This window comes from Haemorhous mexicanus, chromosome 9 (assembly GCF_027477595.1).
Source record: "Haemorhous mexicanus isolate bHaeMex1 chromosome 9, bHaeMex1.pri, whole genome shotgun sequence".
Classification (NCBI taxonomy): domain Eukaryota; kingdom Metazoa; phylum Chordata; class Aves; order Passeriformes; family Fringillidae; genus Haemorhous; species Haemorhous mexicanus.
In genome coordinates this window covers 3,084,277-3,096,816 of record NC_082349.1, presented here as the reverse complement: position 1 = coordinate 3,096,816, position 12,540 = coordinate 3,084,277, and the positions used below count along the sequence as shown (strand labels likewise).

General features: G+C 42.2%; 1 protein-coding gene across 12 annotated transcripts in view; it reads left to right on the top strand.

Annotated features, from left to right (window-relative positions):
• The window catches only part of NFIA (nuclear factor I A), a 249,339-nt gene that overhangs the window by 185,692 nt on the left and 51,107 nt on the right, over nt 1-12,540 (top strand). For 5 of the 12 annotated variants that reach the window (XM_059853665.1, XM_059853667.1, XM_059853664.1 and 2 more), the window contains 3 exons: nt 1,379-1,465; nt 2,547-2,585; nt 10,940-11,068. The exons of 3 other annotated variants lie outside the window; for them this stretch is intronic. In XM_059853665.1, coding sequence (XP_059709648.1) covers nt 1,379-1,465; nt 2,547-2,585; nt 10,940-11,068 — 255 coding nt within the window. The remainder of the gene's footprint in view (nt 1-1,378; nt 1,466-2,546; nt 2,586-10,939; nt 11,069-12,540) is intronic. 4 more of the 12 variants (XM_059853670.1, XM_059853669.1, XM_059853666.1 and 1 more) reach the window with 3 other exon arrangements.

The following is a 12,540-nucleotide window of genomic DNA, read 5'->3' as shown; positions in this document are numbered from 1 at the left end:
TTTGAACCAGTGTAATGCATTCAAGTTATGAAATATAAAAGCAACACAAATAGCTTCCATTATGTTCTTCAGTCCTTCCTCTGTGGTGTTAGCACAGGTTCATTGTTATGGCATAAGCAAAATGTTTCTTGCCTCAAATGCTCGTCCATAATATCACACACAAAAAAAAAAAATAAACCCTCCAAAAAAAGAAAACCCAAACAAACAAACAAAAAAGAACTTCTTTTTATGAAAATCTCATTGTTAAATGGATGAAAAATGTTGCCCCCTTCCAGAATTCATTGGCACTACATTTTTTTTCCCTCTTCCCCCCCCCACCCCCCACCCTCTCCTCTGTTGCTTGTAATTTGTACTGTGAAACGCTGTCTGGTTATGAACTGGTATCAATTTGAGTCAGTGCACAGCTGTGTCTTCCCACCTTCTCAGTGGTGCCGAGGGCTTTGAAGGGAAAGAAAAGGGTTTAGTCAGAGATGACAGCCAACTTCACCGGGTAACAGGTGGAGGTCAACTTGGTTTATTTGTTGGGCTGAGCAGAGTGCAGAGATGAAAAATCTTTGCCATAATAAGGTTTAGGAAGAAAATGCTGACTAGTCTAAGCTTTGATTCCAGCTGACAGATCCTTTTCTAGTGTTCATTACTTGATTTCACAGTTCAGGCAATTTTAAGAGGCTTAAAATTATGTTTCTGCTCTCCTCTATAAAACTTTCCGATCACTTTCTAATTTTTGCTTTAAGTAAAGTTATAGGGACTCCCTGATATATCACTCCTGCCTGTAGACTCTTATAAAGTCAATATGCCATCAAAAATGTAAGGATAAGCTCTTTTTTTTTTTAGACCCCTGCTTTCACTGATTCTTTTAATAAATGAAGCAAAAAAAAAAAAAACCCCATGTGTAGGCACCAATTTGATTAGAAAATTAAAATTAAAATTAAAAACTTTCTAAACCCCGCCCCCCTGAACAGTGGGTAGTAAACTAAGCAGGATGCTTAAGAAGCCAGTGTTCCTGTCTGGGCATTTGGGATTTCTGTGCCAGTGAAGCCCAGAGTGCTGAGTTCCAGTCCCTGAAAGGAAGCCACAGCCAGGCGCTGAGAATCAGAGCAGAACGTGCTGGCTTTGTGTGGCTGGGGCTGGGGTGACCACACACAAAGGGATCTCACTGGGCTGAGCTGCCTGCAGCCTTTGGGTCCCCCCAAGTGCTCCCTTCCCTGTGCCAGCTCCTGGGAGGGACACGGAGGCGTTTCTCCTCTCCCACCCTTTTTCTTCCACCACCACCACCTGCTTCCTACCTGCTGGAGTGGGCAGAATAGGATTATCTTTAGCCATTTGCTAAAATCTTCCCCCTCAGACTTTCTATTACTTCTGCATTCATTCTTTGCAGGAAGAGGAAACTCACTGGTCAAACCCTTGGACACCAGAATAGTTGCATGCAGTTTCCCAGGGAGCCAGATAGCTCTAAAGCTTCCCAGTGAGTGACAGTTTCTCTCTTCTATTCTTCTGAAACATGTGTTTTACACATATACTGAAAAATGTTAATATCAATTTACAGCCAGATCCTTGTTTTTTTTTTCCTTAAAAAAAAAAAAAAAAGGTTAAAAAAAATCAGATCTCCCAAAGTATTTACACTTAGAGCACCTCAGCACACATGTCACTTTTTTTTTTGTAGGAAAAAGTGTTGGATGCTCTTGTACACATAACATCATTGGGCTTTTGAAAGCTGTTAGCTCATTCTGAGTTAGTGGCAAGAACGCTGGACTTGCCAGCACCAAACTGTGAAACCTTTTCTGTGTGACTGGTAGAAATCTCATGGGGGTAGAAATCCAAAAAAAAAAAAAAAAAAAAAAAAGGGGAGGAGGGGGGGGATGTAAATCTGTGCATTTGGATTCGAGCAGCTTCAATAGCATGATATCAACTTTGTCCTAGAAGTCCTTGAATCGCAAATCATTTGGGAGAGTGTTTTGGAGAATTACCACTGTATGCTTTCCCTGGTTTTTTACTCTTTTCTAGGCGTCCATTAGTTCCCACTGTCAGGGAGAGGATTCTGGACTAGGTGGATCCCTGTAATCTGATTTGGCATGGCTATTTTTCTGTGTTCCTAAGCTCATGAGATCAAGTTATGTAGGATTATTTCATAATGCCAGAGCAGCAGTTTCTGAGGTTGGACAAAGCTATCTAGCAAAAGTGTCTGATAAAAGAAAAATCCTGTCCCATACTGTAGCTTTCTTGGTCCAGTGAAGCAGCATCCTCACGCACACAAATCTTGTAAAGTTGCTTCTGATAGCTCCCTGTGTCCCTTGGTTTTTGTAAGCTAAAGTGCCATTTTCCTTTTTACAGCTTAATTGAACCTAAATGCACTCATTTTCTGCAATGTGGTATTTTGGTAATTTCGCTATTTGCTCCTAAGTTTTCCCTTAAGCAAACTGAAAGCTTCCCCTTTATCACTTCACTGGGCCAAGATTTCACACAGTATCCTGCTTGCTACAAAATATGATAGTGTTCTCTCTCACCTTGTTTCTTTTTTCTTCTTTTACTTTCTTTTATAAAATCAGGATATCTAAGAAACCCCGAACACCGCGGAGCACTTCATGGTGGGTGTGCTTATTCAAACAATGCCAATGCTCTCTCTCGTTCTCGGTGCACAGAGTTGTTGTGTTGGTTTGGGGGGATGTGCCAGGTGCCCCCTCTGCTGTGGATTCTCCGGTGTCCAGCGAGGACAGAGCTGGTGCCGAGCACTTTGCCAGAGTGCCAGCGCTGGAGGGGGCACTCCCATGTCACCTCTGCCCCTGCCATGCCTGTTGTCGTGGAGCTTGCAGGGGGATTTTCCCTGGGAGCCCTCTGCCTCTCTCTGTTTTCAGCTCCCAGGGGGTGGCAGGGGGCTTGGGCAGCTCCCAGGAGCAGAGCTGCAGGCAGCAGGGCCATCCAGGCTCCTCTGGAAACGATGCCAAAGTGCTCTGCCTTCCCTCAGGGAATCCTGGAGCCACTGGGGGTGCAGAGGAGGGAGGCTGATCTCACCTGGCTGGTGTCACCTGTGGGGAAGTGGTTTCTGTCTCTCTGCCTGGCAGCTGCTGGTGGCAGGTCCCCAGTGCCATTCCAGTGTGCAACTGGACATGGACATTCCCAGGAAGGAGCACAGCAGCTGCAAATTATTTCTGGTGTTGTGGAGGGTTCAGTCCCATGACTGTCAAACTGTCAGAGGGTAAAACCACCAGGAACCACTGGATACCAAAACAGAACAGTTCCACGAGTCCACTCTCAAACTGCCAAATTATGAATCCCTTGGTACAATGCACATGAATTCAGTTTGCAACTCTTTCTTCCTTTGGAATAACCTATAAACTCTTCACCTCAAATTGTGCAGAAAGCAGGTGGCTTTACAGTCCGTGGTAAATCACCTGGGCTTTTTTCAGTCCTGGACACAGCTCTTTTATTAATTAAAGCACATGTTCAATGGCACTGTACACTGATTACATCTCCAAAACCAATATTAGCACCAAACTTAGTCTTGTCATCATAAAAGTCATTTGAAAGCATTGCCATGCAGTAACTGAGGTCACAAGTCCAGAAAATCTGCATATTTACCCATCTCCATCTCATGCCTGGGGCGTTCAGCAGCCATCATTGTTATATATAGCCTGGGTAGCCAGTGATGGTTTGATGACATGCAAATAATGAGCAAATGATTTTTAAGAAAATTAAATAAATAAATAAAACCCCCAAAAATTTTACTCCATCCTCTTCAGTTACTAAAGATTCCCTTTAGTATCACTCACAATTTAGGATCCATATGCATCTTCAGGAAGATATAGTTGAAACATAAATCTATTCTGGGTCTTTTACTTGCAAAAATATCATACCTCAGCTATAATCATATGCAAAGACTTTTTAGAGGGCTTTGTAAATGCCATCCAAATTTATGATGGCATTTTTTGCCTTGCAGCTATAGATGTTCCATCCCCAAAGCACCCACATAAAGGTATATCCTCCTATGGATGGCTGCAGTTTGTCCCTGCTGCTATATCTAATCTGCCAAGTGTGCTGAAAAACTCTCAAGTAGCATTTGAAATGAAGCAAATGTAGTCATGAATTTTAGACAAGATGTCTAAAGACGTCATTAGAAATTTATTTTTTTTTTATTCTCCTTGCAATATATATTTATACAATGGAAAATTATGCCGGAGCTGACATTAACTCAAAGGCGGAATTGAACTGTTATCCTGCTGTTTATTGCTCTTCTCATTAAAGTTTTTAAATATATAACTCATGAAATTATGTTTTGAAGAAATTGGTAAGATGTTGAGTACTAGTTTATTAGTTATTGAAAGAACTGCTTGGGTGGCAGAGCAGGAATGAAGCCTAACTTAAGCGACCTAAAACAATCCAGATGATGCTGTAAACACAGATACAAACAGACAAGGTAATACACTCCATGAGAACGTTGTACCAAACAATTTAGGCAGACTTTCATGGGGTAGGATTTTAAAATAATTGTGAATATTGAAGTGCTCGGCTTTAAAATTCTGTAGGCAAGGTTGTCCATCACTATAAAGTGATATTTCTCCTTCGTAAATGGATCTGTGCTCATTTGCAAAGGAGAAATTTCAACTTTCTTTTTCCCTAAGTGACATCAGAATTTTGATTCTAACTTGAATTATCATTTTTGGCTAAAAATTGCTGAGGAGTCCAAAAGCATTTAAAACCTAAAGCCATTGAATCCATTTAATGCGCCTTTGGCACCTCTCTCTCTCTTTCTCTCAGTCCTTTTTGAACATTCTGGTCCTCATTTTAATCAATCTCTTTTTATTAAGTTCTTTGGCTCATTTACTTGTACGTGCATTTGCTTTATTTTATTTGGAACATTTCTTTTGTAGTGTCTTGAAAAAGAGTTGTGACATTTCTTTTGGATGGCTTCTTAAGTATCTGGCAGTCACCTATGATACGATGCTGATGGGTACGGATAGATTAGCTCTGTTTTCCTGATGATCTGTCAGATGTCGAGTTCTGAGGAAACTGGATGTGTGTGTTGGTGATGCATATGCAGCAGTTTGATAAGTGGATAGAGGGGGAGCTTTCATTTTTCTTCTGTAAAAATCACTGTTTATTAAGCTGGATTTAGCCCTGTGAAGCGAGGTGCTCCGCTGGCAGGTAGTTAATCAGTGATCACGGTAACTCCGGCTGCAACCAGGGGAGCCAGTACCCATTCAGAGCCTAGAAACTAAAGAGCACTTCATTAGGATGAGTGAATTTCCATCTGTGTTGTATTTTGTGTATACTGGAGCAATTAATACAGTAAACTGATGGATGGCAGTCAGTGTGATCGTATCTCGGCTGATGACAAAGTTTGCTCAGCACTAAATTGAACAGACTTGCAATGACTGGCAGGAGGGTAGCCGTCAACGTTTCAAGAAGCTTGAAATTAAGAATTCCCCAGGAATTTAAAGGAAAAAAATAGAGCAGCTGATCAGCCTTTCTGTTGGTACTGATTTCAGTGGAATTCCTGGAATAATTCACACAGAAGGATGAAAATTCCTTGGAAAACACTTCCCATATATCAGTTTTTTTCCTTCAACAGCCAACTTGTTTTTCTGCATCATCTGTTTGTTCTGCATGTTGTCGAGTTCATGGTCCACCCGGTAATACCCGAGCTTCCATGATTCCTTTTCCTAGTGTGCCTTGGGAAGGAGGATCCAGACCATGTTTCACTCATAGCTTTTGTTATGAAATCTCCATCAAGAGTCTAGTGGCAGAGAGCTACTGGGAATATTGGGGTAATTTTCCAGAGGTCTTTGGAGATGAATATGAGCTGGTCTACAAACGCAGCTAACGAGAGACGGAGTTGTTGTGTGAGATGTGTGCAGGCAGAATCATGTCAGTAATTAATCAAGTGGAATTGGATGGATTTTCAGGTGTAGGTTTGGAGAGAAGGAGGATTGTTCTCCTCTCGCTGTGACTCCGCTCACTCCATCAAAGCTAATCCTGATTTTTTTAGTAAGGGACGTGGCAGGTACACGGAAAAGAGGTTCACAGATACTTGTTTGTTCTGGGGAGGATTTGTGCATTCAATTCTCACGCATCATTTTCTGGTCCATTTAAATATATATCAGCCTCATACATGAACATTTGAAGACCTTTAGCTGTACTCAAGGAAGACTCTTATGTGGTGCGTTTCTAGTACTGGCAAACATAAGGAGGTAGAGGAATTAAACCCACCACAATGCTCCAGTGCCCCTTAGAAGATGAGGAACACGAAGTTTTCCTGTGCACTCATTACACTTGGGCTGGAGGTTTGCGAAGTGCAGAGTTTTGGAAAGTCTTTCTGCGGGACTTCAACATCCAATGGCTCCAGTAACCAGAGTCTCCCAAGGACAAGGATCCCATTTGCGCTTGCATTATGCATTTGAGCAGAAGGGTGTGATGCATGATGTGGAATGAACAAAATAATAACTCGTGTGTTTAGGGAAATGCCAAATTAATGAAAATTCAGAAAGCTCTAATGTTGAAAAAAGCACACAAATTCCTTGATAGAAATATAATGCTGCTAACAGTTTCAAGATTATTGTTGTCTGAATTTTCTGCTTATTGTGTACTGCAATTAAAATTCTTCTCGACTGAAAAACCGATGTCAAATTAATATTTCCTTTTGGAAAAAAATACGAAAGTACACATCTTGTTCCATTTAGCACCATCATGGTCTTTGATCAGGTTCCCTCTGCCCAGTGAATAAAACAGATTTATGTTAATGGGAGCAGGCTCAGACCATATATGTTTGGCATACATATAGAGTCACATGAACACAAGTACAGTAAGTTAAAGTAGCACACCCACTCAGGCTTCCATCTGCGTTTTATGCCACAAATCCCTTTATTTTCTTCTTTTATTTAGCAATTAACTTCTCCATTTATTCTGTAGTTAAAAGCTGCCATAAGATGAAAATAGACTAAGTCTGATTTTCTTCTCTCTCACTCTAAATAACATTGAGAGGAGACTCAGACCTGGATTCTGAAAGCTGTGCTCCCTAGAAGTGCCAGGTGTGGCTGTGATTTGGACAAGAGTCCTATCCACAGAATAGTGAGGAACACTTTTAACCCCCACCTGGGTTACCCAGCCGTTGTGTTCTGGCTGTTTTTGTTTATTCCTTGCTCAGAGCAGATGGATGGAGAGAGGCAGGGAATGGGGAGGATCCTTGGCTCCATTCCCTATCCACCGGCCAGCGCAGCTGAGACGGGCTGGGGGAGATTGCAATTTGTTGCTGCCCTGCACTAGAGAGCAGAGAGAGGAGAGCAGGGACTCAGAGGTGTCCTCAGAGCTGACACTGCCCCTTCCTCAGGGTCCTGTGAAGTGCTGAAATCTGGTGTTCAGTGCAGTGGTCCCCAGTAATCGCTGGCTCCGGGGACCGATGCTGAGGAAAGCTGTGCAAGGCAGCCCCATCCTCCCGGGATGCATCCCCAGCTCTGCCCAAGCTACCTTCAGCCTTAACTTTTTAATTTCCTGCATCCCTGAGCAGCACAGGAGGGGCCCTGCGGACTGGAGGCCGCTAAATGTGTTAAAACTCATTAGGTTTGGAGCAGAAGACCCTTAAAACTAGCCAAGAGTCTCAAACGTGGGTGCCAGAAATTAAACACCTAATTCAATGTTTAGCCACCTACCTTTAGTTCCTTCCCCACGGTTAATATGCACTGTGCCACCTCATAGGTGGCCTGATTTTCATAGGCACCAGGCACCTACAACTAACTCAAGTGTTGAGACTGCTCACCTAAGTGAGACTCATAGAATTCAAAGTTTTTCTGGGTGATTAAACAGGAGTCCCCTCGCTCTCAGCTCCCGAAAGGAGCTCGATAGAATGACCAGCATTGTAACATATGGCTTAGCAAGGGGAGGAAAAAAAAAGAAGAAAATGAGTATTAGAAATGGATGGACTAAAGAATACGCAGGATATATCAGGCACATTAACCAAACATATGGTGCTAAATGAGATATTTTTTTTAAATTGCAAAAAAATTGACATTCCTGGCAGTCTCAAGGATAATGTGACATGGCTGTGATAAATTTAGAAGAATGGGACATATTTTGGCTTGTTCTTGGAAACCTTTTTCTTGCATGCCGACTGTATTTCTTCTTTTATTAACCCATTCAAAGAATGTTTGAATTTTGCTGCTAGAGCACCATGCTAGCGCAACATAAAATGTGAATGATGCTAATTGCTTTGCACTGCCTAACTTTCTGTCATACCCTCCCCTCTTAAAGGACAAAACATGCTTTGGAAATGAGCTGGCAAGCTCATCCTCTTCTTTCTCCTGGTCAATATTAAGTGATGTAATTAAGCTCCTGTTTGCATATTCTTCTGAACTAGGAAGCAGCCATTTTTTTCTTGAGATCTGATGGATGTGATCACTCAAAATAAAATGTGTCATTACAAACCCCAAACAAAACAAAAACATGGTATAGTTGGACTGTTCCAAACCAATACATTTCAAAATACCCTGGGAAAAAAATAAATAAATGAACCAAACTTGTGATAATAATGGCAATCAGAACGATAACAAACAAATAGAGCAAAAGTAGCAACCAGTTATCAGCGCTTCAGTTTGTTTTTCTACTCAATTTCCCTGCACAGGGTTACATCAAAATCTCTATTTTCACATGAAAGCCTCTGCCTCAACCTTAGAAAACCCATCCCCATATGAACATGACACTGCTCAGCATTGCCACACTCAAGGTCATTCATCAGCTTCTTTGTAGCTCCTCAAGTTCCAGTGTTTGGACACAATCACACGAACTTGCTGCAGCTTTTAACCATTTTCCACTCCCTCTGCCCCTTCTCCCTGCTGTGGTTTAGAGATGAGTCCTGCAGGGCTTTTTTTTTTTTTTTTTTTAACACAGGGGTAAAAGAAAAGCTGTTTCATTTTTTTTAGAAGCTTTATTATCTTTGCCCTGGAGAGGGTTTGTGGCCAGGGAAAGCAGGGAGCTCCTGAGCCAGCTGAGCCACAGAGCTGAGATCTCATCCCTCCCCTGACCTCTGTCACCCGCCCAGGTAACTCATATCTCACCTGGGTCCCTGCTCATGGGCTGCACAACCCTGCCCTTGGAGCAGCTCCTGTGCTGGAAAATTTTAGTGACCTCCCCTGTGCATAAAAGTCTCTTGGAGTGTCCGTAGTATTTTGTACTTAGAGCTGGGCTTGACACTCCTTTGGTGTTTCCATCCCCAGTTCTTCCATCATAGGGAAATCTGGGTCAGCAGCACCATTAATTCCTTTGAGTGTCCTTGTCCTGAACGTGGACATGCCATGACTAAGTTACATCCCACTGGAGCAGAAATTCAGCAGGCTGCACTGGAGTATTTCATTGAAACACCTCAGTTCAATCTCCTTTTCTCTCTTCCCCTGAAACTGAACTAATCTCTGCTTTTGTTCCTACCCCAAAGTCCCTAAGACCACATGAAAAAAAAAAAAAAAAAAAACAAAAAACCCCAACCCAATATTTTTCTTGCACCAGTCATGATTTTTCAGAAGTAGGTCTGTAACCTTTCCTAAAAGCCACCCTAACAGCAAACCCTGTAGCAAACTAAGTTTCGAGGCAGAAAGCTGCAAGTACAACACTGGAACTCAAACCATTCCCTCACTTTGTTTAACTTACAGAAATATAAGCTCCAAAGCCTCACTGAAACCATTAAGGCCCAGCAGTGCAGAGTATAAAGTACAAGAAGGCTCCTGCATATTGCAATCAACATCCCAGGGACTATAAAACTTGTCTTATTAAATATAAAGTTAATAATATAGCCCAGAGATAATCTTATCCAGGCCTCTCTCTTTACTTTTTTAACAATTAAATACCATAAAACACAGAGCTGGAAATAAAATTAAATTACTTTGCTGGTGGAAGTTCAACTTGCACAGTACATGATATTTTGCTTTTCCACCTGAAATCTCCACCTTTGTTTTGCTATATCCTTATGGATATGCAGAATGCCCAATGGGCTGTGTAGACTGGAAATCTTGAGTTTTCAGGATGCATTCTGATAATCAGAATACCCAGATGCATCTAGAATATTGGCTAGTACAGACAAACATGCATACTTTTCAGTTATATACTGTAAAATTATTCCATCCAAGCATGTACCATACACAGAAAAGGCTCGGGCTTTAAAAGCCCATTGCAATGTGTTCATTCCATTAATTTTTTTGATACCACAGCTGTGTTATGGCATCAGCAGGAGTTATTCTCACCCTGTGTACCAAACCAGTCAGATGAGTAGCACGCCATTTCTGCCTGTCCATGGCAGAGGTTTCACCAATGACAGCCCAACTCTGATTTTCATTGGGAGCCTTTGATGCAGTTCAAGGGCATTGCAAAAACTCTAAAATAATTCCAGTGTGGCTTCTAATATCAAGACATAAATACCATTCACCCCTAAAAAAAAAAAAATTGAAAGAGAACCACATAAATGTATAACTTTCAAATACCTTTGAAGTCAAGAGAGTGAGGGGAGGGAGAGTTTGAACTCAGAGAACTCCATTCTCTGGTTGTGCCTTGAGTCGTGCGGCACATTTAAAAGATCCATTTGCAATAATCTACTAAACCAAGGAGTGAAAGACAGAACTCATAAAAAACCTGTAAAAATCCAAATGCTCCAGCTATTACAGATTTCTAAAAATAAAGCAGAGTAGGTTTCAGTAGCAATAATAAGCTGCATCTTGTCTGTATTTCAGCTTTATAAGAAAAATATGGCTGCCTTTTAGTACTCATGGCTCAGAGCAAACCATGGCTGCTTCTGCCTCGACAAAACCAAAACCCCACAAATAAAAGTGAGCTTTCAGCTTGCTGTTGTGTTGCGTTTCATTTGTCCTTTAAGTGTGTCTAGCTGCTTCTGCACCCCCTTTCACAATGCATAGGCTGTCGTTCCATGACCTAGCATTATTAAATTGCACTTATCAATCATTCTTGCCAGGAATGCCATCGCCAACTACATTAAAGAAGTCAGAGAAGTCTGGTTTCAGCAGTCCCTCGCCTTCGCAGACCTCCTCCCTTGGAACGGCTTTCACACAGCACCATCGACCTGTCATTACAGGACCCAGAGGTGAGGCCTTTCCCAGAGCCCCCAGGCATTGGAGGGCAGCCACGGCGCCGCGGCCGTGCCAGCGCCGCTCCACGGAAAGCCATCGCCGCCTGTGACCGCCCAGCGAGGGGCTGCCTTCACACCCAGCAGGGTTTAGGTCTCTAGAGGCTGGTTCTCTTAGGCTGGGCTGCTTTTGGGAGAGCTCCTGACGACCACCCCAGGTGGAAACGCTGGTTTCTGGGGCCTTGGGGTTTTGTTGGAAGAGGGTGGGGAAAGGGACAGGATGTGTCTTCTGCTCGTGGCCATCCATCACGTTGACTTGGTCCAACTGCTCGAGACAGGGACCCATCCATCACTTCTGACCCACGCCTGTCTTCCAGCTCTGCGAACTTCCTTCTGCCAGTCATTTGTTCTTGTGCTGCTGGTGTCTGTGTGCCTTGTTAGGGGACTCCTTTGAAGTTGGTTCCTGCAATACTTTGGCTGGTTTCCTTCTCAGTACTCTTCGGACTGACTTTCCAAGTAAAAGAGCTCTCCTCTGGGTCTGGATGTGTTTATACATTTTTGTTAGAAAGATGCATTTGCATTTAGCCTAGAAAACGAAATGCAATATGGAGTTCACGTTTGAAAAGGAACTCACTTGGGCATAGAAGAGACACAAATGAATGAATCCTCTTACAAACCTCTTTGGAAGATATAAAAATAGGAGTGAATGGTTGTGACACGTTTCTTTCTGCTAGGAAATTTTGTCTCATTTAGAGAAGATTATTAAGGAATTGGCCTAATGGTGAAGCATAAAAATGCATATTAGCAATTCATCCTAGAAATTATTTGGAAATGTCTGTTTGGCATCAGCGTGGTTTTACTGAGGGCAGCATAAACCAGGAGGAGCCTCTTTGTCTGCACATCCAGGTGATGTGGTGAGAAATGGTGGAGTTGCACAAAGTTGAAGCAAGGTCAGACTTGCACTTCGGGAGGTTTTGTGCTTTGTTAAATCTGCTTATTGTAGCTTGATTTGTTGTGGTTAATCCATAAAAATTATTCATTACCCTTAGACATGCACCTAGATCCTCAGAAGAAATTTAGGCATCTAAGCTCTACAGAGATTTCCCTTGAAATTTGGATCCGAGCTGTCTGGCAAATATGTCCTCTTTTAAAAGCCTTGATAATTGGTGATACAAGTATGACTAATATGAAGCTTCCATTAACATTCTATTCAGTGCACATCAGCTGACTCCCAATTCCTGTCTTTTAGAAGTTCAGCCTTTTAGATTTCAGTTGTTGATTGATTAGTTAATAGGCCTTTCTTTATTTAGCTGTGTTTTACCTCACACTAATTTTTTAAGATCATTGACTGCCTTTGTCTGCCCCTGTTTAGACCCTCTGTGCTTTGGATTCTTGTGTGGTTGAGAGAGGAAATGTCTCAGTGGTGAGGCCTTGTTTAAATCTCATCTACAGTCTGTTTTCACAAGACTTTTTCTGTGCACTGAGGGATT